The 24,102-nt window shown below is 39.3% G+C and overlaps 1 protein-coding gene across 3 annotated transcripts; it reads right to left on the bottom strand.

Annotated features, from left to right (window-relative positions):
• Window positions 1-9,245: 9,245 nt before the first annotated feature.
• On the bottom strand, window positions 9,246-24,098 carry ZFYVE19 (zinc finger FYVE-type containing 19). Of its 3 annotated transcripts, none has more exons than XM_088145467.1 (12): window positions 23,853-23,965; window positions 22,423-22,571; window positions 20,156-20,277; window positions 19,376-19,429; window positions 17,318-17,484; window positions 16,556-16,701; window positions 15,883-15,997; window positions 14,695-14,901; window positions 13,204-13,277; window positions 12,708-12,803; window positions 9,993-10,147; window positions 9,246-9,598 (listed from the first exon to the last, which is right to left on the bottom strand). In XM_088145467.1, exons 2-12 carry the CDS (start codon window positions 22,528-22,530, stop codon window positions 9,526-9,528), a joined length of 1,317 nt encoding a protein of 438 aa, XP_088001593.1. In that variant the 5' UTR covers window positions 22,531-22,571; window positions 23,853-23,965; the 3' UTR covers window positions 9,246-9,525. The 3 variants fall into 3 exon arrangements, with proteins under 3 accessions (XP_088001593.1, XP_088001594.1, XP_088001592.1); XM_088145468.1 differs by having other exon boundaries at window positions 22,423-22,568; window positions 23,853-23,944; XM_088145466.1 differs by lacking the exon at window positions 22,423-22,571 and having other exon boundaries at window positions 23,853-24,098.
• Between the last annotated feature and the right edge of the window lie 4 nt (window positions 24,099-24,102).

Below are 24,102 nucleotides of genomic sequence, written 5' to 3'. Positions count from 1 at the left end.
CTTTGCAAAAAGCTAGTTACGAAGGTACACATTGTTAGGATGGAGATAGATATATAAAAAATTAGTATGTATAATGAACTGCTTGAATTAACATCTTGCCGGATGAATTTTGGAAAGCTCAAAAGCTTGCCAATTCTTGAGTGACAACTTGGCTGATCCTAATGAAGGTATTACTGAGCTATGGATTTTCTTTGAATTACAACTTCTCTTTAAATACATGACTTTGTTACAGAACTGCTTGATTGGCTGACAGGTTTGGGAGAATTGTTAGCCCTCCAAAGAAGTGAGTCATGAAGACAATTACACAAACTGAGTACTCCTGCAGCAGAGAAATGTCAGAAGTGGAGATGGAATTCTAGTTGTGGCAGCTTCTGACAAATCTCAGATCATCACCCCTCATTCTTTTAATGAGATTTCAGCCTGAAAACAAGAAGTGTGTGAAAGGAGAGAGCCCAAATATATGACTGGTCAATGCTTGACTTGTCAAGAGTTCTAGGTTCTTCTTGACATCTCTACATGAAGGAGTTCATGAAGAAAACTGGAAGGATGTCTTCCTGAGAGAGCTGGGGAAAGGAAAGGTTGAGACTTTCTTGAGGTAGGCAGACCAATCTGATTTGGTGTGAAATCAAACTAAACAGTAGAAGCTCCCAAGTTTTACAACAGCCTTCCCCAGTCTGTGGCTCTGGGATATATGAGCCAAAATTTTGAGTCTGTGTAGGTGGACCATGTCCAACAAGATGGCTCTTCTCAGGTTGAACAAAAATACATAGAGTTTTTTTAACTCACTTTATTCATGCCACTAACTCTTCTTGAATAACTTATCCTACTTACCTTCTCACAAAGGAAATGACTGAAGTTTATTAAGTAACAAAAGGAGGAGGGAGTTGAGAACATAATTGGAGGAAGGATTCATCACCTTCTCACTTCTGGGTTTCAAATTATTGCCCTACTTTATACCTGCTGGGCAGCGCCCTCCTATGAATAAAGCTGCTATGTGACATCTAGGTTAGAGAAGCCTTGTGTTCTACTTCACGGTGGGCAGTCCTCTACTGGTTCAATTTCACTGACAAAAGAAGGGTTATATGTTTTAACATAAAGAAATAAAAATATATATTGGAAAGCATAAAGGTTAATGATGAAGAGAGACGGGGACTAGAAATTGCCTGTCAGAAGTTCATAGTTGGAAAGCAGTTTGCCTGGTCAGAGTCTTCCCCACTATGAGAAAAGATACTTTATTTCTATGTAAATCATAACAATTTTGACCCAGTTTAAATTTCAGACTGATGGCAAAGGAACTCACTTGTTAAACACGCTATTACAGTCCAATCTAAAGACTCAAAACATGGACAGTGGTGGAAGCACAATTAGATTGTGATCATGAGAGTACACCTGATAAAGGCACTCCTGGCTGAAGTTCTCATGGAAGATTCCAGGACTGAAACAAGAGTAGCATTTTCAAGCTGCAGATGATTTGCTAATCCCAATGAAAGCTAGACTTAATGTGTTGCCTGTCATCTGACTCCTTACTGGACTGACTTACCTAGGCATTCGCTCAGAGATTCCACTGTCTCGCTAAGATTACTGGCAGTCTGAAAACAAAGGACAGCCATTGTCTTTTGTCAACCCTTTGAAGGATAGGTTAAAACTAAATTCACATATTATGCTTAGTTATAAATCGTGGTTTATAACTGGGCAACTGGGTTTGCATAGTAAGCCAAACAAGCCACATTATGGTTTACTGAATGTATGAATTCAGCCAATGTTATATAAGCTCTGTTTGCATGGCTTGCTTATCCATTAACTTAATTTTCTGGCTTCACACAGCACAGTAAAGCATGAATTAACCATGTGGGTTGGGCTCACATAACATTTTGTGGCTTTGTATGTTACACAAACACAACCTTGTTATGGCAGATTTAAAATCCCCTGATGACCTTCACTGTAGCAGGCAGTAAAGTGCCCAGAATACACTTTACTGCATCTCAAATTGAAGTTAGGTAGATTTGATTATATATTTATTTATGGCTGTAGTCTTGTTTTATACATTTCTTGTCTCATTCAAGTGAGGTGAAATTTTCACCACTATCATCTCAGATTCATTGGTCTTTCAATGTGTTTTTCCTTCCGCAAATGATTCACAGCTTTCCTGGTACCAAAATCTCAGGGACGTATGTAGTCAGACAGGTACAATGTAGGAAATGGCCTGACGTATTGTGAAAATACAATGTCTGTGTAATGGTGACAGTGATGCCATACTATTTAAAATACAGATCTCCATGTTAGAATATTTCAAGAAGGTTGGTAATTGATTGCTAAAAACAGAAATACAGAGATCAGTTTTCAACAGCTCTAGAGAAATATTCTCATGTATTTGCATTTGATACCATAGAGAAGCTGGAGTTTAGAATTCAAAAGCACTATGCTGTAGCAATTCCTAACAGCTAAAAATGCAAAACAAAGGGTGACCCAGGCAAGCTGTGGAATTGTGGATTTCCTTTAGCTATGCATGTTTCTTCATGTAATTATAGGGTGAGGCTTCCGGTCCCTTTTTCCCATCATAGGGAGCAGGTCATTTCTTTTGAGTAATAGGAATGACTTCATCCAAAAAACAGTGTTTCACCTCACTTTAGTTCTGGGTCTTCCAACAATTGCTCTTTTAATCCCCACTAAGGAGGCATCTGACGATTCAGCCCTTAAAATTTGATCTCTGGTATTTCACTTGAATAATTTTGCATAATCACAAATTTAATCCTTTCTACCAGAGATTATTCAAAAATTAAATAATTCAGATGTCACCTCCAGATTAATGATTATCTTCAATAAATTATCATTAACTTTTGCTGTCCCCAAACCAGCATAAGCACTGACCATTTCAACAGGGATGATGATTCCATATTTTTTGTGACATGGTTGACAAGAGCAGAAGGACCTATGTACCTACTTATAAGAATATAAGCAGCGCACTGCTGGATCGGATCCCTGGCCCATTCTAGCCCAGCAGTCTGTCCTCACAGTGGCCAACAAACTGCACAAGAAAGCCAATTACCCTCCCAGCAGGTGGCCATCAGAGGCAGCCGCACTGCAATCCAGGCTAATAGGATTGACCTCCATGACTTCCATGAATCAGTCCAACCCTTTTTTGAGGCCAACCTTTTTGAGGTAGCCAGCACCTCCTCTTGTGGGAATGAATTCCAAAGTTGAATTACATGTTGTGTTTAAAAATAATTTATTTTTGTCTGTCCTGATAAGAATTCAATTTCCTTGGGTGACCTCTGGTTCTAGTATTTTGGGAAGGGGAAAATAGCTTCTCATTTATCCACACCATGCATAATTTTACTCATTATAGATCACGTCCTCTCTCATTTGCCTGCTTTCTGGACTATAAAGGCCCAAGTATCACAAACCTTTCCTCATAGGGAAGCTGCTCCAGTCCTTTGATCATCTTAGTTGCTCTCCTCTGAACCTTCTCTAGCTCCACTATATCCTTTTTGAGGTGCAGCAACCCGAACTTCACACTATATTCCAGTTGCAATTACACCATTGATTTATAAAAGGGGATTATAACATTAGCATCTCTATTTTCAAATACTATTTCTCATTATCCCTAACGTACAGTTGGCCTTTTTTACAGTGGATGCACACTGTTTTGACACCTTCATTGAATTGTTTACCATTAATCCAAGAATGATCCACATTTCTGACGGTCTCTCCAGCTGTCATTACCTCCTGGCTCAGTACAGCAAGAGCAAAATCCTATCCAAACAAGATGAGATTGATTTTCTCTCTCTCTCTCTCTCTCTCTTTCTCCTGGACTACTGCTTTCCGGTGTATCAAAGTGATAGGTGATACAAATGCAAAAAAGACTGCCTACTTGGGAATAGACCTCTTCATCACAGCTTTCCAGCTCATTCTCCCAGTGAGATATGCTTGGTACTGATGTTATAGTCTTTTGGGGACCAGGAAAAAATATTTTTATTGTCTTAGGTATTTTAATACAGTGATTAAGCATGCATATGCTTCGTTCTAGCTTTACCCTGATGAAAGATCAAATTACAGTATACAGAAAAGTCAAACTGAAAAAGAAAAAAGGTTAAAACAAGAGGAAGATAACCCAACATTAGTAAACAATAACATACAGGCTCAACTTGCTTGAATAGTTCTGGCTGTGCAATCATGATAGAAATCTTTTGATTCTCCTGGTGATCTCAAAGGTGCTGATATCAAACAAAAGGCTAATAATACAGTCTTCCTCTGATCTATCAGGTGGATTACATTCCAGGGGAGGTATAAGATCAGCACACAGCAAACAGAATTTGATGCAATGAACTTTACATGGACATACTTTAATACCATTGGGGACAGAACATTAAAGCAAGCTAGAGAAAAACTTCTGTGGTAGATAGATACTTTGGTGGAGTGGACAGCTTTTATTAATCCCCAGTCCACAGAATCAAACAGAAACTCCCTGACCATTTTGGAGGTTTCCATCCAAAGCACTTAAAAAAAAAAATCTGCTTTGGCCCTGGAGAGTCCCAGCATTAACCCCAATTGCCACAAAGAGCCACACTGGCATACATTATCTTGCTCCAGAGGGATATATGCTACACCAAAACTTTTAAAGGACTGCTATTTTTGCTTATTTTATTGTACATTTTCATTACTCTGGCTGTTTACTTTTGCATTTTAATTATTATGGAAATTGTGGTGGTTTTAATGTATTGTAAGCCCCCTTGGGAAACTTGGTTTTAAAGCTGAGTGTAGGGACATATTTATTTAAAAATAAATGCATACAAGGTCTGAAACTTAAACGTCATTCTCTCTTCACTAGACTATGGCATCTTGCATTCTGTTATGAGCCTGTTCTCTGTCAGACAGCCACCAAATTACTCAAGAGACTCTGCTCCAGATGTTCCTGCCAATTTAGGAAGACAGGGAAATTTTAGGAAGAGCACTGTCTTGTGGCAGCACCTGAGTTGTGACTTCAAGATATTTGCAAGGTCAGCTTTCTTGGTACTGTATCTACTTTATACAGTAGCTTCAAGTAAGGATAATTTCTTTTTCATTTCCATACAACCTTTCAAACAATTTGTTCTTCCTGCTCTGTGTCAGACTAGTCTTATTTTTTCAAAGCTGAAAACCTGATATTTTGAGCTTATATTTTACTGTCTTTGTTATCTTTTAATTATTATTTTTTTAATGTTGTAGCCAGCCATTTGGAAAATGTACATTGGCGTATGTATATAACTGTAGGAAGTGACCATTTGGTTACTGCTGAAAAAAATGAAAACATATTTACTGTTGAAATCCATTATGGAACATGCATTGCTATTCACAAGCTGGCTATAAGTGCACAAGTGCTAGTCAATTTCTTAAATTGTTTTCTACCACACAATTTCTATCATACTTGTTTGACCAGTTCTTCAAGGCTGTAAAACATACTGCAGGCAAGCAACACCAAGGGTCAAAAAGAGGTTGAAGGAGACATTACAGCTGAAGATGACCCTGGAAATGTTTCCCTCTTGAGCATGTATTTCTTCCACACATCTGCATTTTTCTGGCTACGCATTATAAACCAAACTCATAACTGAATTCTGAGTCTGAAAGAAGCAAAATCTCTATTAATCCTGACCGTTTTCTATATCATTAGCATCTATATTCTCAAAATAGGGCCTCACAGACAGACTGACATGAACAATAGCAAAAACATCAAAGCAAGGGCAGGACCTATGATGTCAAAACAACAAGAAAAGCTGTTATGGAACAATTCAAGAATCAGTATGATATCAGATCTTTTGTCACTCTTTAGAAGGAAGGCATAAAAACTCAGGAATTGTCAACCTTTGATGATGCAGTCCACAATTAACAACTTCAGTCTGTCTGCAAAAATGATACTGTCTGAAGCCCACTATCTCTACTAACTTAATCAAAGCCAGCATTTTTCATACTTGGCGACTTTAAGATATCTGGACGAACTCCCAGAATTGGCATTGGCTGGGGAATTCTGGGAGTTGACGTCCACATATTACCAAGTTTGAAAAACATTGATCTAAGCTGTCATAGCAACTAACTGAGTTTGTCCAACCTTGAAAAACTAAGCAGAGCTAGATTTGGTTAGTACTTGCATGGGAGATCACCAGAAAATCCCAGGTCTGTAGGCTACACTGACAAGTCAAAAAGCAACCTGGGAAAAGGCAATGACACACCATTCCTACATTGTTGCTAAGAAAATACCATGAATGTGCAATCACAAGACGTTGAGCTTGACTTGAGGGAGACTTTAATCTGCACTGACAATATAGGGACCTGCTATTGCAAGATTCATGTTGCAGGATTTGAGGCATATTGTTAATATTACTAATAGCTTATATGAAAATCAGTCAGGATTACACTGTGATTCTCCTCAGAGTAAGCCTTTAAAATGCTTAATTAGTTCCTAGAGTTATGCAGCTGGAGGACCCTCTTCCCACTCTACAAACAAATTCTTCCACAAACATGAACATGATGTATTATGGAAGGCCAGTACACAATTTCAGGAGAAATTGGTCCTGCACCTCAGTGCTGGATGTCATCTGCAAGCCAGAAGGGGTGCTTGCCCTCGTTTCCTAACCATATGAAAAAAAAGGATAATACAAACTGGCTGCATTCACACAGTGAACTTAGTTATAGCTTATTAATGGTGTGCCAAATAAAATGCAACTGAAAGGCTTCACACAATGCACTAAGCCAAAAGTAAACCATGTTGCATTATGTTTTAGCACACTATAGCAACCCAGTTATAATGAAGCTTCAGAGCCATTTACAGAGCATACTTATTAAGAAGTCATCCCTGCTAAATTCAGTCAAATTTCTTCTCAGCTAAGTGAGTTGGGAATTAGCCTTGCCAACCTAGGTGCATTTTTTTTTCTGGTCCAAATCCGACATACTTTATCTGTGACATTTACACCCTTATTCTCTAGGTTAACCTTCCTCCAATACCAGCACAACCTACCAAGTAGCTCCTAGAGCAGACATATGCTATCTGGGGAAGATAATTGTAGGCTAGAAATCACTGGTTGGAAAAAGCTGGTATTGTCCCAAGAAATGTGCTATCTTACTTGGTTTCACTAATGCCAGAGAACCACTAAGTACAATCTCTGTAGTTTCAAGGGATTTGAAATAATCATTTTATGAGGAAGATGATGATGCAACCCTGCCCACTTTGGCTAAGAAGCATTGTTTTATTTTTATATCATCCCATAGCTGAGTGCTCTTTCCAAAACTCAGTGTAATTATTGTTTATGCCCCTGATGTTGGTTTCTGGGGGGATTTCAATGATTTGCTCATTGATTTAATCTTTGTGATGTATTTTTTTGGTGTTGTAATATGTTTAAATATTTAAGTAAATGATTAACTTTCAAAATAGTTTCCACAAGCATTATGAAAAGTTTCCATTATTTCCCAATGCAGTCAGAATCATCAATTGAATCTTTGCCATTTTTGTACTAAAGTCTGCCTGCTAAAATATTCTATTTATTTTACCTTTGGAAGGTATCCAAATCTGGTGATATGCACATTGCTACAACATTGGAAATTGTGCAGATATTACTGGATCTGTTTACCCTGTAATTACCATAAAACCTGAGACGATTTGAATGGACCTCTTTGTCTGCTCATACCTGATTGCATTGAAATTCTTGCCAAATTCTCGACTTCCCATAGAAGATTGTCCTTTAATTCACCTAAGACACAATTACATGCAAAGGACAAGTTTCAGTGAGAAAGTTATTATGACTGCAAATTAGCTGTTAATAGACATAAATTGATGCCAGGTTTTCTGTAGCCCTAAATTGCTTTAACACAATCTTAACTTCTTAACACAGGTAAGAAATTCAGTTTATGCAGAGCTGTCAATTTGGGAAGAAAAGCCATTTTATTGCCCTCTGTTCAGATATGTAGAATAATTTGGCCACATTGGGTCATATATTTGAGACTAAGTTAACTTGAAGAAAAGCAAAACAATGAAAGAGGGAAAATGTTAATTGATGAGTAACGTTTACTATTTCATGTGGCTGCCATCTGAATTATCCATTTTAAATGCCCAAATATCTAGGGCAGGAGTATGTAACTTTTATTGGGTCAAGGGCTGCCCAAGCCTTTGAGGAACATATCAAAGGCCTTACCATAAGAGGAGGAAGGGGTAAAGAGATTTTAAAAATAGGTGAAACAGAATGAAATTTAAATAATATGAAAAAGAATATGACTGTTAATTTACTTGTTTAACATATATTGAAAGACACACACTTATAGAGATAATCTCCATTGATTCCCAAGTTTAAAACAAGAAACAAATCACGAACAAAAAATATACCCTATTCAGTTCTATAAACATATACCCACAGAGAGACCTCTCATACAGAAGAGATGAGAAGATGAGGCAAAGAAGGACAGCAGAGTGAGGGTTTATGGCTGATTGAAAAGAGAATTTGGAAGGACATCAAGAGCCATCCTGCCCCCTCCCCCCCGGGAAGGATGAATCTATCCAATATGTTGTGCACTGGCCAACCTTGAACATCGGTGATGACAGCAATGGGGTAAATTAATAGCTAGTTGCCCATTCCTCCTGATACCTGAAGCCTGGAGGAGAAAGGCAAGTGGACGTAATTCTCTCCACCAGGTGCTCCAGGAGGAACAGTTCTAGTGAAATCTGATATTGAAAAGAGGAATGACATACACCTGAAATGAAAAAATAGTGTCTCAGGGATGAAGTATCTGAGAAGCCTCAATCTCATGGTTTCTTAAGCACCCACATTTCAAACAATTGCCCTGCCCCCATACGCATTTCGGCAGATGATTGGTATAACTGAAAGAGGAACTAGTGGAATGTGCATAGTTGGATTATGATATCAGCATAAAGAAACAGAAGTGCCTCTACAGATATCAACCTGGAAGGGCAGCCTCACTGACCATTTGGCTTGATCCCTGCAAGGACTTTCCATACCCAGTAAATCCCAGAACACTTCACATTCATTGGCAAGGACAGACAGTAGGCAGCCTCCTGGAATGTGAATGGTGCGGATGAAGATAGCGCCCAGACAGGCACCCCCAGCAATGTCAATGGGCTGCCTACACCAATGAGCTTTTCTGAGGAATGAACAACAGTACATAATTTTTAAAGTGCTTTAGAATCTGTTGATAAGTTGCTAAAAATCAGAAATATGAGGCTGATTTTTTTTTGTAGCAGAGAAACAGAGCCCAAGTTCATTGCATTATTTTCTTCATATCATTTATTACCTTTGCAAATATTCACACTGTATTTCTCCACTAATCATAGTCCTCTGATGCACAATAACCTTCCTATTTAACCATATTATTCTCCATGGCTTATTCACAAGACAAACCAGCTTCAGTGTCTCATTTAACTTCATTGCAGCTGCCTTGTTCTTGCCAAGCATAGCTTTGCCCTTCCTTAATAGTCCAGAGTTGCTCTTCGTAGCCCAGTTTCTGGCCACTGTCTTTTTTGGACCCTTCCCCTCATGCTCTTTGGGCTCATTTTTGCCAGCAGGGAGGACGATAGCCAGATGTTCTGTGCTCCTTCCAATCATACTCATCATGGCTTTCCCTAAAAGCCAAAACAGGAAGTTTAGCCAATGTTGATCAAAAGTTGGCTATGCCAATCAGGATATTCAGGAATTGTAAGCAAAGTAAACAAGTTTAGACATATGAGACAGACATGGTGAAAGTATTTTCCAGCAACTTCCCTTTTCAACTGCACCCCTTCTTTTCCTCACAGTGCTAATCTGGGAGATTCCCCATCCCTTGGGAGAATCATTTTAGGGGTATAGGAAGCTGCTACCACTACAGATAATTTTTCATGCTTTAATGCTACATATTCTGCCAACTATGTTGATTCATTAATGGTGTCTTCAGTTCAAAGAGCTTTGTTTCAGTCTTTCTGTTTCCTAAAGAAATAACAAGGGAAGTTGAGTTTTACCCAATGATGCTTTGGCTGTTACCTGAAGCATTGCTGGCAATAGAGGTCATCATCACAGCTATGGCAGCGCACAGTGGCATCTTCATTGCAGATACAGCACCAGGGTAATTCTTCCTCATCACTGTCTGGTGCTTTTGGAGGCAAGATTAGATGTTTAGCAACAACTGGAGCTTGTGCCTAATGGAGGAGATACAACAATGCAACCAGGTCATGAAAAATCCATAGTAAGAGTTCCTCTGGTTTTAATGGACAGGTGTGGGAATAAGCATCACTGTCTTATTCCATGCATTTCCTCTAAATCAGTGAAACTCAAAACTTATCACTGAAGTAGCTATTTGTGTAACATTAATGGACATTTTACAAGATGTTTTCATTTCACAGTTTTATTCCATTTAAAAAATAAATGCATTATGCAAATGGTAGGAAGGAGAAAGATGGGCTGGGCACTTAGAGTGTATAGGCTGAGAACCAGAAGTCAGAGGCAAGAACATAGAACAACAGAGAGTTCAGGATCTCTGCTTTCTAGTGCTATGTTTACCCACTCAGAAGTAATATAGTTGAATACTGGGTAAGATTGCAGCCTAAAGTATTTTGAATGTATGCTAAGCAAATACCCAAATTTGACTACTTACAGTGGGGCAAAAAAGTATTTAGTCAGCCACCAATTGTGCATGTTCTCCCACTTAAAAAGATGAGAGAGGCCTGTAATTTTCATCATAGGTATACCTCAACTATGAGAGACAAAATGAGAAAAAAAATCCAGAAAATCACATTGTCTGATTTTTAAAGAATTTATTTGCAAATCATGGTGGAAAATAAGTATTTGGTCACCTACAAACAAGCAAGATTTCTGGCTCTCACAGACCTGTAACTACTTCTTTAAGAGGCTCCTCTGTCCTCCACTCGTTACCTGTAGTAATGGCACCTGTTTGACCTTGTTATCAGTATAAAAGACACCTGTCCACAACCTCAAACAGTCACACTCCAAACTCCACTATGGCCAAGACCAAAGAGCTGGTGAAGGACACCAGAAACAAAATTGTAGACCTGTACCAGGCTGGGAAGACTGAATCTGCAATAGGCAAGCAGCTTGGTGTGAAGAAATCAACTGTGGGAGCAATAATTAGAAAATGGAAGACATATAAGACCACTGATAATCTCCCTCGATCTGGGGCTCCATGCAAGATCTCACCCCGTGGGGTCAAAATGATCACAAGAATGGAGAGCAAAAATCCCAGAACCACACGGGGGGACCTAGTGAATGACCTGCAGAGAGCTGGGACCAAAGTAACAAAGGCTACCATCAGTAACACACTATGCCGCCAGGGACTCAAATCCTGCAGTGCCAGATGTGTCCCCCTGCTTAAGCCAGTACATGTCCGGGCCCGTCTGAAGTTTGCTAGAGAGCATTTGGATGATCCAGAAGAGGATTGGGAGAATGTCATATGGTCAGATGAAACCAAAGTAGAACGTTTTGGTCTAAACTCAACTCGTCGTGTTTGGAGGAGAGAGAATGCTGAGTTGCATCCAAAGAACACCATACCTACTGTGAAGCATGGGGGTGGAAACATCATGCTTTGGGGCTGTTTTTCTGCAAAGGGACCAGGACGACTGATCCGTGTAAAGGAAAGAATGAATGGGGCCATGTATCATGAGATTTGGAGTGAACCCCTCCTTCCATCAGCAAGGGCATTGAAGATGAAACGTGGCTGGGTCTTTCAGCATGACAATGATCCTGAACACACCGCCCAGGCAACGAAGGAGTGGCTTCGTAAGAAGCATTTCAAGGTCCTGGAGTGGCCTAGCCAGTCTCCAGATCTCAACCCCATGGAAAACCTTTGGAGGGAGTTGAAAGTCCATGTTGCCCAGCGACAGCCCCAAAACATCACTGCTCTAGAGGAGATCTGCATGGAGGAATGGGCCAAAATACCAGCAACAGTGTGTGAAAACCTTGTGAAGACTTACAGAAAACGTTTGACCTCTGTCATTGCCAACAAAGGATATATAACAAAGTATTGAGATGAACTTTTGATATTGACCAAATACTTATTTTCCACCATGATTTGCAAATAAATTCTTTACAAATCAGACAATGTGATTTTCTGGATTTTTTTTCTCATTTTGTCTCTCATAGTTGAGGTATATCTATGATGAAAATTACAGGCCTCTCTCATCTTTTTAAGTGGGAGAACTTGCACAATTGGTGGCTGACTAAATACTTTTTTGCCCCACTGTAGATTGGAAAAGCAGTGAGCATTCTGAGCCAGGAATGCCCTGGTTCAAGGCTTGTTTCCCTCTACATGGCCTCCATCCAGTGCTATTGTAGGATTTCTAAAATACCCATGATAATGCTTTGGATACCTGAAATGTACCTCTTTTAAATGCCTGAAAATTCAAGAATGCATTTCCATTCATTTTCCCTTGCTTATGTAGAGATCAATCCTACTGTCCAAACATGGCAAGATGCTGCCAATTCTGTATACAGAACTGGCCATTCCTGTGAAAATGATGGGTAAGCATAAAGCTGGGGGTGAGTTGGCTCTAGAGAAACCATTTGTCTTTCAGTTTCATGATAAGATCCACAGGTGTTTGCTGTTTGTTCTGACATCTGGTGGCAGCTGATAATTCTAAGGGAACACAGTTTGAGGGATCTGACTTTTTGGTGGAACTTGGTTGCAGTACTGAGGACACAAGTCATACAGTGCTGTGCATTTATGTATCCAGGGAGGTTGCTCACCTTGGTTTTCTCAGTGGGATTCCATTGCACAGTTGCAGACTGATTTGGAGAAATATTGAAGCCACTTGCTTCATCTAGAGCTGCCTCCTCAGTAAGCTGATGGCAAACAACAGCATATAAAATGAATACTTTACTTATTATTTATTATTGTCATGTTGTAATTTTAATTAATTTTAGCTGTTTTGTAAACCGCCCAGAGTCATTCAACGAGATGGGCACTGACAAATTTGATATATAAATAAATATAAATACTTTTCTTCACACAAAATCTCTTCTCAGAGGCTGTTTTCTTCTACTCTTTTAATCTTCAGTTTAGCAAACAACCATCTAAATAAACACTGAAGTTCAAGTCCTCACTCAGCTACAAAGCTTGCAAAGCCATATTTCATCTTCTGAACATACTCAGAAGATAAAAATATACACAGCAAAACCAGGCTTGAGCATGAGATAAAAGTATTGGATTAACACTGCAAAAGTAACATCAGCCACAACAGACCTGCTTCAGAACTCTCTGAATGGCTTCCTCCTCTTCTTCATCACTATTGGGGAGTTTGTAATCATCCAAAGTAACTATTGAAGAAGGAAGAAGAAAACTGAAGATGTAATAAGGATTTCATAAAGGTAGCTTTTCATCATTTCATGTTGCTGCAAACATCTACAGATCATGCTGTACAACACATTGCCTTGCCTTCCACAAATTCTCCCATACAGTGGGTTTAATTGGACCCTTGATCTTTCTATTCCTACAAAGCAAAAGGGAGGATAAGTGACAGCCCAACTTCTATTAGTTCTGATTTGGAACATCCTGGAAGATCTCCAGGTAATCTCCATTCCATCCTCTGATACATGTGCAATATTCTTTGGCTTCAAGGCAGCCAGTAGGCCATCCTCCTCATCTTTGTTCTCCTTGGTCCTTCTCTCAAAACCATCTTTATCTCCTCGGTAGTTGATCTGTTCTCCTTCAGCCTCAAATGTTCTACCTTAATTTCTCTTTCTGGTAGGATGCAGGAGCCATATGTTTTGGCACCACCTTCTTAAAGCCAGTGTGATTTCTAAGCATCAGTGGTTTGTCTTTTTCCACTGCCAGAGCTAATCTAACTTACTAATGCTGGGAGGTCACCGTAGCTGTGCGCCATTCACAGCAGTTTCATCTGCAGGTACTAGCACAATTCAGTTTTAGCTCTATATTATATTTAAAAAAAACCTTTATACACTGATTTCTACATGTTGGGTTTCTACTAAAAGAAAAAGATCAGACCAGCCTCAGTTTTCTTTAGTTCCTTGGCTTCGTGAGGGACACGAGGTTAGTGTGCTGCTGATATGCCACTGGGCCGGTCATACGGGCAATACTATTGGTTAATATTGAAGTGAGGCTATTTTAAAGAAAGTACACTTGAGATGTAGAAATTGGATTAGCTGCAAGCTGGAGGGGGCTATCTATGAAACCTGTGGTGGATTAATCCAATGTCAGAACCCCACCCCCACCCCACCCCGGTTTGGAAGTCCTATAGATTTATCTGTTCTAACAGCAACAGTAGTGAACCAATCAGTTGTGCCACAATGATCACTATGCCCCAGGCTGATACTATATCAGAATCACTGCAGAAATCATAACCCAGATCTTAAAAAGCAAAAACAAAAGAAGACAAATTGGTAAGGCTCATCAGCTGCTCAACAGTACCATATACTGGTGCCAGGCCTGGAGAAGCCGCATGAATGTACTCAGTTTGTCTAGCCCCTTTGAGCAAAGAGAGCTTTGGCTTCACAGCTTTGCTTGTGAAAGAAACAAAGAGTTCCTGTTAACATCACTTCTCAGCTATCTGCCCCTATTAATTATCTGCTTTTAAAAGAATCACAATCCTAGTACCAGGAAGTAGAAGTTCTTTTGAGAATTATGACTTGGACATTTTCCTATTTGTCAACCAAGATGTGTCTTCCAATAAACTAAAGACTTCCTCAGCTGACTTGAATGTTTCTTGTTACACACCTGTCTCAGGATCTTTGCCTTTTAAAACTGCCAATCGCTTGGCCACTTCCAAAATCTTTTCCGCCCTGGTGTTCTCCTCCCTGAGTTCAGCAGCAGCCTGTGCCAACAATTTAGTTTTCTCCTCCTCCAACTGCCTGAGAGGCAGATCTGAACTGCCTGCAGTACCATCTATTTGATTTAAGTCATTCAAATTCTGTGTCCTCACTTCTGAAAAGCAGAAATGTAGAGTGAATTCACATCTGCACCACAGACACTCAGCCATTACAATTTCTTACAATAGTTTGCAAAAAATAAAGGGCATCACAGTCCAAACACTCTTAATTATGCCATAATGTAATCATACTGGAGTCAGTTTAGTCATTCAATTACTAGTTGTCTCATAATAAAAAAATTAAGGTTTAAATTTAAGATTTAAAAAGACATGGGATAACTCAAATCTGAGGACTAGATATAGCCCACACAAGGTTTGTAGCTGGTCCACCAGCCTCTTCTGTCTTTCCCCATGCAGACTTGAGTAGGGCTTTTCTAATCTCCAGTCAGCCACTGATCTAAGACTTTTCATCCTTTTAACACTCAAAAAGGCAACCTCGTGCCTGAGTCAAAGAAGGCAGGGAACAAGAATCCCTTTAGTCTACAGAAAGATTTTGCCTTGATTGGGAATGAGAGTGAGAAGGAATATGATAGCACTTTTCAAGTACCTGACAAGGTGTCACACACTGAAGAAGGTCACGATTTATTCTCTAACATCCCTGAGTGCAAGCACCAAATAATGGTCATGTTATGGAAAAGCAAATTTCAGATGAATGTTAGGAAAATATTTTTGACAGTGAAGTGCTGTTTGATAATGGAGGACAAGGTGGTAGATTTTTTTTTTTTTTGCTGGATTTCTTAAAGCAAAGGCTGGATAAACAATTATTTGATTCATCCATTGATTAACAGTGAAGTTTTCTCAATTAAATCTGAAGACAAACAGAAATCATAGGGTGTTAGTGTCAACGCTTCACCAAAATTGAACAGGATGATAAGGGAGGGGCTTTGCAAGCAATGCAAGGACTTTGGAGGGGCCATCTTTGCAGCCCCTTGATCAAGATCAGTAGTGGAGGGGCATTTTGTGGCATGAGATTTCAGGACTACTTGCTTCCATTTCTACATTAAGAATAAGAATCCACATTAAAGCCAAAGAGGAACCTTGAGATGTAATTCTGAAGCCCCCACTCTCATCAATGGTGACTTCCTCAGCCATCTGGTTCAGCAAGTCATCTGCCTCCTCGACCTGTGTCTTGCTGCTGGAGACCTGGTGTACCTGACCAAAGTAAGAGAGGTACAGAAAATTAAATTTGCTTTAATTAAATCTATATCTAATTAAAAGTAAGTTAAATTAAATATAGTTAAAACAATTACTGCCCATATATTTAATGAACATTGCAATCTGAGGCCACTTTAGGGAAACTTGGGATGCTAAAGCCAAAGCTTTCCAAGCTGCAGCTGGTCCTAGAGCTTCAGACTGTACATCCAAGAACTAGGTCACCCCAACTGTGAAGAGATAGGGGAGGGGAAGGTATTTTTTTTGCTGAATTCCTTTTCTTTCTATAGCCTTGCCCCACCTCCTCCATCTCATATCAGCTCTGGAAAATTATAGGACTTTGGGGGATAGCATGAGAGGTAGTATAAGGAGCGGCAATAAAAAAAAGGATAATTGTTAATATCCTCTCCCTTCCTTTTTCATTCACAAGGGGCTCCTTTGGAGCACAACTGGATACAATGCTGGAACACAAAATCAAATCAGCCAGGTAATTTTCAATCATTTTCCCTGGCTGGAAAAGCTCTGGGAAAGGTCTGTTTTTAAGCAATGGTAGCTTACAGGCCTGAGTGCTGTAGATGGAAGTGTTCTGCCCTGCAAGGTTGCCAGACGGTTCTCCATCTCTTGGGCTGATGGAACGGGTCTTCCAGAGTCAGCTTTCAGCGCTGCCAGCCTAGATTCTATCTCCGCCTGGGATGGTATAGTCTCTGCCCAATTAAAAGCAGATTGATTTCTAACAGTGACCAAAAGAAGCATGACACTTTATTTCTTTACATATGAACCAGTGACAAAATAGCACATTTTAAAATGCAGAAGCTGGCAGTGTTGTTTCAGGGATATGAACTATCAGTAGCTGGCATCCCCATGTACCCATCAACACTCATCTCTGTTAAGTAGCAAGGTGCTCAGAAAAGGGCATCTCATCTTCTCCCTGTGAATGGATAATCTACTGCATTGTTCTCTCCACTCCCCCTTGTACTGATGATGTTACCTAGCCCGTTAATGAAACATCTGCAGGACAAAAAGCAAGCTCAGAGAATAGCAAGAACACAACATTAAGCACTTCTTAGCCAATGATTAAGGAGAGAAAAAGAGAGAAGAGAACATATGTACCTAATCTAACATGCTTGATGCCAATTAACTATGGAAACAAAAATTGAGGTATATCACTCACATTGCCTACTTTTAGAAACTATTTCAAGAGCACGAGCCAGACAGCTTTTCTGCTTGCATGTATAAACAGAGCATTAAGAATTCTGTTCTTGAACCCTGATTTATGTTCTATCTGCAGCAGACCCCAATATGGAAATATGAGCAACTCACTGGGCCTTACTGCCTTCTTGAGCCTCTCCAGTCTCTCTGTTAGAATCTGATCCTCCTTTGATAGTCCTTGATATCTGGAGTCTGTCTGGCTCTGAGATTTCACCAAGCCCTTCTGAGGCCTTGTTTTCTGGGGCTGGTTTTCCTTGGCTTCCAGAGCTGCAATCCGCCTGCAAAAAGAAGTCCTTACATGAATTAACAGGATCATCAGAAATGCTTCTCTAAGCCTTGGTTCACACACACAAGTTGCTCACTGGGGCATCAAGTGACAGATTACGCATGATCCTTGCAAGTCATAGAAACAGAGAGATGTTTGCCAAATCCATTCACATGTTTCACTGAAATAAAGCACTGCTGAGTCATCAAGTAACCTACAGGCATGAGTGACTGGATCAATCCTTACAGGTAGGAGGTTCAGAGGAAGATTGTATCAGGATTGGCAATCACTTCTGATATACCCTCATTTTGCTGGATGTATAGATTGGGCAGAGTTCAAGATTGTACACTTATGCTGAAATTTCTAAGATAGTTGCTAAACTTTGCTCCACTGCCCTCAAAAGCCAGTGGGTTCAACCTTGTTTAGGGCTGAAGCACCTGCTTGTTTATAAAGATGCTATTTCCTGTTTAAATATTGTTGTTTTAGAGGGAGAGAGAGAGAAAGAAAGAGATATTTTATTCTATCTTACTCAAAAACTTATTTTACCTGTTATTTTATTCCAATTGTTCCTTCTTTTAATCCAGCTTATCACCAATATGTATTTTTTCTTTTTAATTTGATCTTTGACCGCTGATTAATAAATCAAACAATCAGTCAGTAGGTGAGGATTAAACAGTTCTATACTAATGAATGGAAGTTATATTCTGCATTCCAATAAGTTTGTGTATATGCACATATATGCACAAGAAGCCTAGCTACTCCAGTAAAAAAAAAAGACAGATAATTTTAATAGCAAACATACTCTAGATTGGGGTTTTTCAAAGTGGGTTCTGCAGGGTTCCATGGGAGACTAAGCGGGGGGAAAAAACTGGAATGCCCTGGTCTTGAATGCACCTCCAATCACCCCATCACATCTCCACTTGATGCTGCCTCTTCCCCTCTCACTGCCTGGATTTTTCACCATTACTGTTTGTGAACAGTCCACAAAGAAGCCACTACTCAAGTCTTCTATTTTCCCACACATGCAGATACAAACTCTGACATCCCCCTTGCCCCCAAATTCTGCCAAACATTTTCCCAGGCAGCCCATGTTTTCTAAAAGGGAGCTGAGAGAATTGAAAGCAGAGAAAGCCAGAAATCTGCCAAGGATTTCTAACTTGCTTAGCAGCACAAGAGCAACTGCAGTGAGTCCTTCCTTCTTCGCTCTCCATGTTGCAATCTGCATTTGTATGTATGCATGGACATGTTTCCAAGAGGTCTACTTAATCATCAAGGAGGCATTCCTATTAGGAGTAAGTCCCCTTGAGCTATGTAGGAATTAATAAACCTAGGATTGCATTGCCTCAAATCCATTCGGATTGGAACTTTCTCTGGAATAAACATACATGAGAATTGCATTTGCAAAGGTAGGCAGAAGATGGGTCTTAAGTGGCTTCATCCAGGCATTCATAAGAGATTCATTCTAGATGACATCACAAATGGTAATTTTCCTGCATAATTTTTCAGCATCACAATATTAAACTGTCACACTCACCCTAGATATATACCCCTCAGCGTACGCATATTATGTTTTAGTTTACTTTCATTTCATTGCCAATTTTCTATCACTAGTGCTTTGCTTCTTGATCAGGGGTTCTGGGAATTTTCTTTTAAAGTAACAAGCTCCACAGCCAGAAAATCATTGAAAACTCCTGCTCTAGTTATGTTGAGAAAGGCATTACATTTTTTTTTTTTTGCTTGTCAACATAAGGAATTCAAATCCTACAAGAAGTAAAGGAATTTAACAGATACCTATTTAATGGCTAAGGCCACTAGTGATTCATAATCACGCATATATACACTTTGCTTTACAAGATATATAAATATCATGGAGCAAAATCAGTTCTGTGATTATTAGGACTCACTTCTTATAATTCTCTGGTGGAGACCATCTACCTGAATTTGATTGAGATGATCCACTGAAAAGAAAAATAAGAAAGTTAAAAAACAGAGGATGAAAGGAAAAATTATTACACAATAAAATGAATAAACAGAGCCCTTCTCATGAGTTTTTGCATGTATGTTTTTATGTCTGAAACTCCATCAGTATTAAAATTCAAACACCGGATAAGTACTCAGGCAACAGCCTTGCTTATTCCAAATAGTACTTTATTTCTAAATGTTGTTTCAAAGCTGAAATGATTTTCTTGCCCAAAACGGTATTTCACTTTCTAAAATTGTTCAAGTGCTCCAGTCTATCATAGCCAGTGATTTTTTACTCATATATTTAGATATATTTCTTCATTTGGGCCTAGTTACGGATACCTTATTTGTCTGGATCTATCCCTCTAGCACTTGGGAGTCAGAATATGTGCAAAATAAATACATTAATAAAAATTTGCACAGTGCATTAGTATTGTGTATTGCACAACCCCATCCACATTCCTTACCCGACATGCTGTCAGGCACCTTAAAGATCATGAGAACTGACAGACCTTATACAAGACCCCCCAAAATGAGAGAATAAGTCTGGGCCAAATAGCTCTGAAGAATTCATCGGCCAGAATGAACCTTTCAGCATTGTAGGCTAACGAATAATGGATTCCAGCTAATACACAGAAGTGCTAAAGTGGCAACCCACTGCTGACTAAGCTCTGTAATTTTGTTAACCCATCACTTTGATCAGAATTCAGTACTATTCTTACCTTGTTAACTCCCCGTGACATTGCTTGCAAACCTTCTGCTGAGTGTCACCACAGTGGGGAACAATAGCACTGAATCCAAGGCAGCTTGAGCAAAATCCACGACCACAACCCTTGCATCCACACTGAGAGAGGAAAGGAAAACTAAATGGAGGAAAGCGCTCTTAGCGAACAGCGGCAGGAAGACTGGGAGGTTCCTGTGTCCCTTTTTGTGTAAGATTCATAAGGGAGGTATTTCCACACCGTAAGTTATAAAACCAAAACACAAAATCCCTCTTTTTATTTATATATGTTAATATATGTTTGTGTGTGTGTGTGTATAACATAAATGCTTGCTAAGATTCATAGAGCTCATATCATTAGATCTTTCATCTTTGTTCCTGAAATCTGAAAAAAAAATCTTAATTTCAGACATTTCATATATAATGTACCATGGTAACAAGTCTCAGTTTGCTACCAAACTTGGCAAGGACTGGCCATCAATATCAATTCTTCATGAAAAATATCTGTATTATGGTGCACATGATTTCAAACGCATATTTGCTTAATTCACATATTTTAGACATGCAATATGCAGTTCAATTCTCTGCATACTTTTCTCAGAAAGAAATCTCACTGTGATCAATCAGTGGGATTTATGCCCAAACATAAGGGTTGCAATCTTAAAGACAGTATAGTATAAGTGAATCAGATCCCCTCTAAGTTGGACTCTGGACTTGATGCAGACCCTGTGGATGTTACTGGGGCTGGGTCTAGCTTGGTTATCTGGGGAGAGTTTGATCCTGTTGGGCCTGAGGAAGTGGACAGAGTCTTCGGGGCTGTTAGTGTAGCCACCTTTGTGTTAGATCCATATCCCTCCTGGCTGGTTAAGGCCTCCCAGGAAAGAACATGTGGGTCTTCGTGCCCGAGCCAGGGGCTCTGGGCATGGGGGTAGAGCCTGTCCCTGGTTGTGTGGATGATTGGTTAGATTATGCCCAGCTGCTATGTGTTTTATTATTTTTTTTTATATTGTGCATTTTATGTATTTTATTTGTTTTATTGTAAGTCACCTGGAATCACGTAAAAGTGAGATGGGTGGCTATATTAATTAAGAATCAGCTTGAAACTGAGGTCTCTTGCTGTAGAAGCCAATATGAAAACAAGATTCTTGCCCCAGATTCCTTCAAAGCACGTTTGACATGCAAGAGCACAAAATATGACATATAAAACAGCTCTTTCTACATACTATATCATTTATTTTATTCTGTTTATACCCTATCATTTTTTTAAACAAGTCATGGGAAGAAATATTAAAACAGCTGACAATCAAAACAAGCAAACAGCAATACAAAGAGTAAACAAACAATAGAGGAAACAAGAGTTCAGGTGCCATAGCATACACCATAGTGATAATTAGCTACTCAAAAATTCCTAAAGACTTAGACATTTTGGGGAGAAGTCTCTTCATATTTTCACCATGAAGAAGCTGGTATCATATGCTATTATTTAAATTACTACCCCCCCATTGGTGAGTCCCTCCCACCCAGTTTTAAGATTGATAAAACATCATCAGTGGTACACTGATAGATAAAACATTGATATTTATTGGAGAACTTCTTAAAAGCACTAACATGCTTCCAAACATTTCTCAAAATGTGTTATTTTCATCCATATAATATAAATAGATGACATGGAATCATAGGCCAGCATCAACATTTTCTCTGCAAAGGCCTGAATATTTCAGCATTAATGTATGTGTTTATCATTGTATTTCATGCAATCTATTTTATTCTTCTTTTTTTTTTAGGAGTGTATGCAAATTCTCCACTCATTGTGCATCAAAATAGACAGATCATTCTTCACTTCAAAGTGAAAGGAGAACCATTTCCTGGGACCTTTTAAGGAAAGATCCCTTATCAGTTATTTTATTATAGAAAAACAAAATCAAACAGTAACTAAAACTGAAAGGCAGAGACTTGCTTAGCATCCAACACTTATTTATTCAAATCTGTTATAGCTGCCCGACTCCAACAGACACTGGGTGGCATACAGAACCAAAAAATCCATAAAAACAAATACAATTTAAAATATTAAAATAACTGAAAATATTAAAATAACTAAAATTGGCTACATGAACCAAAAGAAGCATGAATCTGAAGCATGAAATCTGGGTGCACTATACCAGAAGAGAATTTCACATTCTACTGCATAAGATCACGTTTTTCTCAACACAGATTTATCAAGTTCAGTGCCTGCAGTGCTGACACTGAGTTTAGTGATGAAAAACTTGCCTTTTTCTTGAAGACAGTAAACTTGGATGCACAGCCATAACACCTGTTATCCATGATGCCAGCTGAACTGGTACTCAGAGTTTTCACCAAAAATACCAATGGGGACATGTGATTCTATTTTGTCTGCAAGTAGCTACCCCATTGTTCTTCTTTTCAGAGATAGGACAAAGAATAAGTGTAGTTATAAAGTGCTGGTAATGATTCAATGAAAACATGATCTACTATAGAGGTTATGGTGATAATCAGTTTTGCTTCCATAATAAAAACTTTACTGTACATTTGGTTATCTAATAACAATTAATATCATAGAGAAAACACAAAAATTCATAGATTAGTCTTTCCCAGCACAGTGTCTTCCAAATATGTTAATCCACAGGTCCCATAATTCCTAGCCAGAACAGCTGCTGTAGATCATTTAATCTTTACAACATTCAGAAGCAGACCCACTGCAGATCAACATACAATAGTCTCTTCCAAAGAGTATGTTCTATTCACAACAGAATAAAACAGCACAAAACTTTATTGAAAGAAAAAAAAAAGAGGACCTAGCCATCACTTACGACCATTACATTAAGTATTTTAAAAAGATGCATGTTTGCTTTTGGAATTTTTTTCTCTTCTTCTCTTTCTTCCACCTCTTTAGCATTGACTTATTCTTCCAGAGTAGCTGGGAGTCAGGTGGCATATACATTTAATAAAATATTATTACTATTCCCTCTCTTTCTCTCTTAAAAGAAGTGGGCCAATCATGAAACTGATGGTGATGAGGAAGAAGAGGCACAAGAGAATCCCACCTTCAGTTGAATGTAAGTGACTTTCAGGAATGGAACTGCAAGAAATATGCCAGATCTCAAAACAACTAAAAACAAAGCAGCGCCTATCCTCAGATGTTTGGGAATTTACCATCTGGAAATGGAACACCCAACTGCACTCACGGTATCTGCACACTGCCATGGTAAATTAGGGAAACAAATCAGCACACTCCCCGATAATAAACTTCTCAAACCTGTCACCCCTAAAGATGCATCATACCAAAATTCCCATCATGTCCAGCTAGGTATGTAAAACTACAAGTCATATTGGGAATTATCAGAGTTGCAACACATCAGGAGGGTGTTAGATTGGGGAAGGATACCCCAAGATGCCTATGAGAAAGCAAAATATGAAGGCAACTTTATGAAAGGAACAGCAACCACATAATCTAGTCCAGTGCTTCTCAACCTTGGCAACTTTAAGAGGCGTGGATTTCAACTCCCAGAATTCCCCAGCCAGCAAGCTGGCTGGGGAATTCTGAGAGTTGAAGTCCACACCTCTTGAAGTTGCCAAGGTTGAGAAACACTGGACTAGTCTAATCCAGCAAGCCTTTTCTCCCTTTTTCAAAGTCTTGCTATTGCTCCTTCTACCGCAGGTGACGACAGGAATATACTTACATCCCTTCTACGATCCCACGGTCTAAGTGAACGACATTCAAAGCTGTAACTACATTTCTTAAGAGATCCTTCCCCGCCCACTCTCCCTGACGCAGTGCCTGCTGGGGTTTCGGCAATTTCTCCAACCATTGCTCCGGAAAGTTCTAATAGAGTCACGATGACGAGCGCCGACCTGGCATGCTGGGGATTGTAGTTCACGTGACTCCCACCTTCTGTCCGGAGAAGAGACATTCTAAAGAGAAAAGTCTAC

This window comes from Python bivittatus, unplaced genomic scaffold (genome assembly GCF_059951505.1).
Source record: "Python bivittatus isolate LINGU-HERP-01145 unplaced genomic scaffold, Pbiv_v1 ctg000480_np1212, whole genome shotgun sequence".
Taxonomy (NCBI): Eukaryota; Metazoa; Chordata; class Lepidosauria; order Squamata; family Pythonidae; genus Python; species Python bivittatus.
The sequence above is the reverse complement of the archived record's forward strand: the minus strand, read 5'-3'. Positions and strand labels throughout refer to the sequence as shown.